Source organism: Lolium rigidum, chromosome 2 (assembly GCF_022539505.1).
Source record: "Lolium rigidum isolate FL_2022 chromosome 2, APGP_CSIRO_Lrig_0.1, whole genome shotgun sequence".
In the NCBI taxonomy this organism is placed as follows: Eukaryota; Viridiplantae; Streptophyta; class Magnoliopsida; order Poales; family Poaceae; genus Lolium; species Lolium rigidum.
The window spans coordinates 162,513,362-162,516,942 of record NC_061509.1 but is presented as its reverse complement, the minus strand read 5'-3'; the positions used below and the strand labels follow the sequence as shown (position 1 = coordinate 162,516,942).

The 3,581-nt window shown below is 52.9% G+C and overlaps 1 protein-coding gene across 1 annotated transcript; it reads right to left on the bottom strand.

The window, feature by feature from the left end:
- Window positions 1-1,446: 1,446 nt before the first annotated feature.
- Window positions 1,447-2,785, bottom strand: LOC124692528 (ATP-dependent Clp protease proteolytic subunit-like). Its single transcript, XM_047225927.1, has one exon. It carries the CDS (start codon window positions 2,561-2,563, stop codon window positions 1,658-1,660), a length of 906 nt encoding a protein of 301 aa, XP_047081883.1. The 5' UTR covers window positions 2,564-2,785; the 3' UTR covers window positions 1,447-1,657.
- Between the last annotated feature and the right edge of the window lie 796 nt (window positions 2,786-3,581).

The following is a 3,581-nucleotide window of genomic DNA, read 5'->3' as shown; positions in this document are numbered from 1 at the left end:
TGGGCCACCCGGGCTTGCCGGATCTAGGCACTGTCGATGGTACACCCATGAAGTATACCCACAACACTGAAACATGAGACCATATCTTCTTCCATTGTGATTTTTCAAGGCAGTGTTGGCTGTTTTTACATATACACTGGGACATCTCGCGGGATTTTTAAAATTATACTTCCACGAGAGCGGCGTTTGGGAGACCATGTTTTATGGAGATTTTTTCTTGTGCTGCATGGAACATTTGGAAAGTAAGGAATGATTTCATCTTCAACACTAAGCCGGTCTCCTTTAGTAGGTGGAAAGTTTGTTCCGAGAGCGAATCTTCTTCTTCACAAGTACAAGGTTCAACCTTGTTTTGTTCAACCTCTTGTACGTAGAATGGCTTCATTTCATTGTGGTGTAATCCTTTTAGGCTTCCTAAGATACTTGCTACCACCATGATGTAATCCGCCAGCAGTGGGGCTGGTTGTAACTGCGTATATATATTAATATAAAAAAAATCCCTATGGTAAAGATGTCAAAAATTTTAATTACATATAGAGATACGGATCATTAGCTCAGTGCATTAATTGGATATTTAGATGGGTCTATATAGCTAACTTAATCGGATAAACCTAACTACGAAGCTCAGATGATTCTAAAAAAAAGCGGATAACCCGCATCAGCCAGATAATAGGAATATACCATATCCGCTAGATATTCACTGTCCCAAATCCATAACCGCATACGTGTCAGAAGGATTTCAATTGCATTCCATATACTTAAAAACAGATGTTGATTCGGAGTGGAAACTATCTGCATCATTTACATCTCTAGTTCTACCTGGGTTTTCTACCTCGCTAGATTTTTGTTTGTTTCATTGCTGTAGAGTAGGTTCGGTGACTAGGCTGATGAAAATCCCCAAGTCCCGGCGATGTAGATGAATCCTGGGCTAGCTTAGTGTAGTTTTTAGGAACATTTAGTTCATATTTGGCTGTTGTTTGTAAATTATGTTGGATGAACTTGGACGAACTCGTTTGCTGTTCCTAAGAGGAATTATCCGGAGCCAAACTTTGCCATTCGATCAGCGATTGTGTTACTAGAATGCAATTTCTTGGTATGGACCTTGTTTCTGGAACTGATAGTGGTTCATTACTTATCTTGCCATTTTCCCCTGAAGCAGCTGTTGTGAATTTGGAATTGTGTGACTACCCGGAGCTTTTTTTCAGCTGGCTAACATGGAAAAGGAGATGAATGCCCACATTAGCAGGCAGTTGCAGCTTGCAAGCAACATGACCAAAATTTTCAATGATTCTGAAAGGGCCATAGAACTTTGTTGTTGAATTGATAGTTTGTCCCGGTGCAAAGGCAGCCATTTGATATGGTAGTAGCTTTTTTCAAGTAAACCAGCATACCTCAATATCAAATCAAATGTTCTCTCTCAATCCTCTGCAGAAATTTCACTGATCACTACAGAAATCAAATGATCGTATAATAGGCATTCACCACAATTTATCAGTATCAAATGATTGCAGTCCCCTTTGCAATAAATATCAGCAATAGCTCAATTCAGGCAATTGAAACACAGTTAACCTGTTGTTGTATTACGAATGAGAACATAGATCTACAACAAACAACACTGCCACCGGACTCAGAGAAAGGTTTTCACCTTTGTGCCCACCCCTCATACTGCCGACGGCTCCTCCATCTCCCTGCCACGTCCGCTGCCGCCGCCGCCGCTCCCACCGAGGTTAGGCGAGTCAACGCCGCTGAGGCCCTCGGGCATGAGCGAGGCTGGGCGGCTCTCAATGACCTCGTCTATAAGACCCCATGCGAGGGCCTCCTCGGGGTCCATGAAGAGATCGCGCTCCATGCACTGCTCGATCTTCTCGATCTTCTGGCCAGTGTGCTTGAGGTAGATCTTGTTGAGGCGGTCGCGCAGCTTGAGGATCTCCTTGGCCTGGATGGCGATGTCTGTGGCCTGGCCCTGCGCCCCGCCCGAGGGCTGGTGGATCATGATCCTGGCGTTGGGCAGCGCCCTCCTCTCCCCGCGCGCGCCGGCGGCGAGCAGGAGCGACCCCATGGAGGCGGCCTGGCCGATGCAGATGGTGTTGACGGGGCAGCGGATGTACTGCATGGTGTCGTAGATCGCGAGGCCCGCGGTGACGACTCCGCCCGGGGAGTTGATGTAGAGGCTGATGGGCTTGAGCGGGTTCTCCGACTCGAGGAAGAGCAGCTGCGCCACGACGAGCGACGCCGTCTCGTCGGCGATGGGCCCGTTCATGCAGATGATGCGCTCCTTGAGCAGGCGCGAGAAGATGTCGTAGGACCGCTCCCCGCGGGAGGTGGTCTCGACGACCATGGGCACGAGCCCCGCCTGGACGGGCGAGTACCCGGCCAGCTCCGGTATTTGCGGCTGGTACGGCTCCCTCGAGAAGAACGCCCGCGGGGGCGGCGCGACGGCGAGCCGGCGCGGCGCGGCGGGCCCAGCCGGGCCCGGGCTCGCCGAATTGGGCCTGGACCTGGGCCTGGGCGCGAAGGTGGGCAGCGGGGAGGCGCCGGCTAGGTTGGCGAGCGCGGAGGTCGTCATGGCTTGGCTGGCGGCGCCTCGGTCGTGAATTGGCGGAGTGGTGGTGGTGGCTTGGCGGATGTGAGGTGGAAATAGCAGGGGAGGACTTAAGGAAGGAAGGAGGGGGGAACGGGGGAGAAGGAGAAGTTGCAGGTGAGGAGAGGAGAGTGTGAGACGGGAACGGATAGGGCCAGCCAGCCCGAACGGAGACGAGGCGCAGGAGGCGAGACGTCGAGACGGTGCGCGCGCTCCGATCTGGATTGGATCTTTCGCCGGGGTGGAGTAGGGGATCGGTGTTCTTACGGCCCTCATATTCGCTATTTTTAAAAAAAATATTTTTTGTTTAATATTAGAAATAATAATTATTTTACGTACAAATGTTTAAATATAATATGCCGTTGTTATCGGCCTGGACGACTGACAGTGGTCGTTCAGGCCAAGGACGACGACCCTAGACGACGAGCACTAGCCCTCGAAGAGACGAGACCCGAAAGCTGCTTCAGGAGTGCTGGCCTCAGTAGCGGCATGGAGCTAGGGGAGGCCACGAGCTTGAGCAGGACCTAGCGCGGGGAGCAGGAGATGTTGGCGCCGTCTCCACGGGTGAGTGGCTGCATGGCAGCACAAGAAGACCAACGCTGGCCAGGACGAGCACACGAGCAGTAGTGATCTGCGACGGGGCCTATGGCCGCGGTGGAGGCCCAGGGTTCGCCGGAGGGAGAGACATGCAGGGGAGGAAGAAGGGGAAGAGGGACGAGAAAGTGGCACCACGGCTCGAACGAGCGACGCTCATTGCGACACAAGGGCACCAGCGTCGACTGGGACGGGCGACGCGCACGAGCGCGTGAGCGGCATCGGTCTGTGACGGGTGCGGGCACAGGCTTGAGCAGGACCTGACACAGGGATCGGAAGGTGTTGTCATCGTCTCCATGGATGGGCGGCGTGCATGGCGGACGCGGGGAGTGGCACTCGCGAGCTGCGACGTGACATGTGGCGACAATGGAGACCCAAGATTCTTGCCGGAGGGAGAGACGGGCAGGGG

What these genes read in the sequence shown, in the direction of transcription:
- LOC124692528 (XM_047225927.1), bottom strand. Translation starts at nt 2,563, where the DNA reads ATGACGACCTCCGCGCTCGCCAACCTAGCCGGCGCCTCCCCGCTGCCC.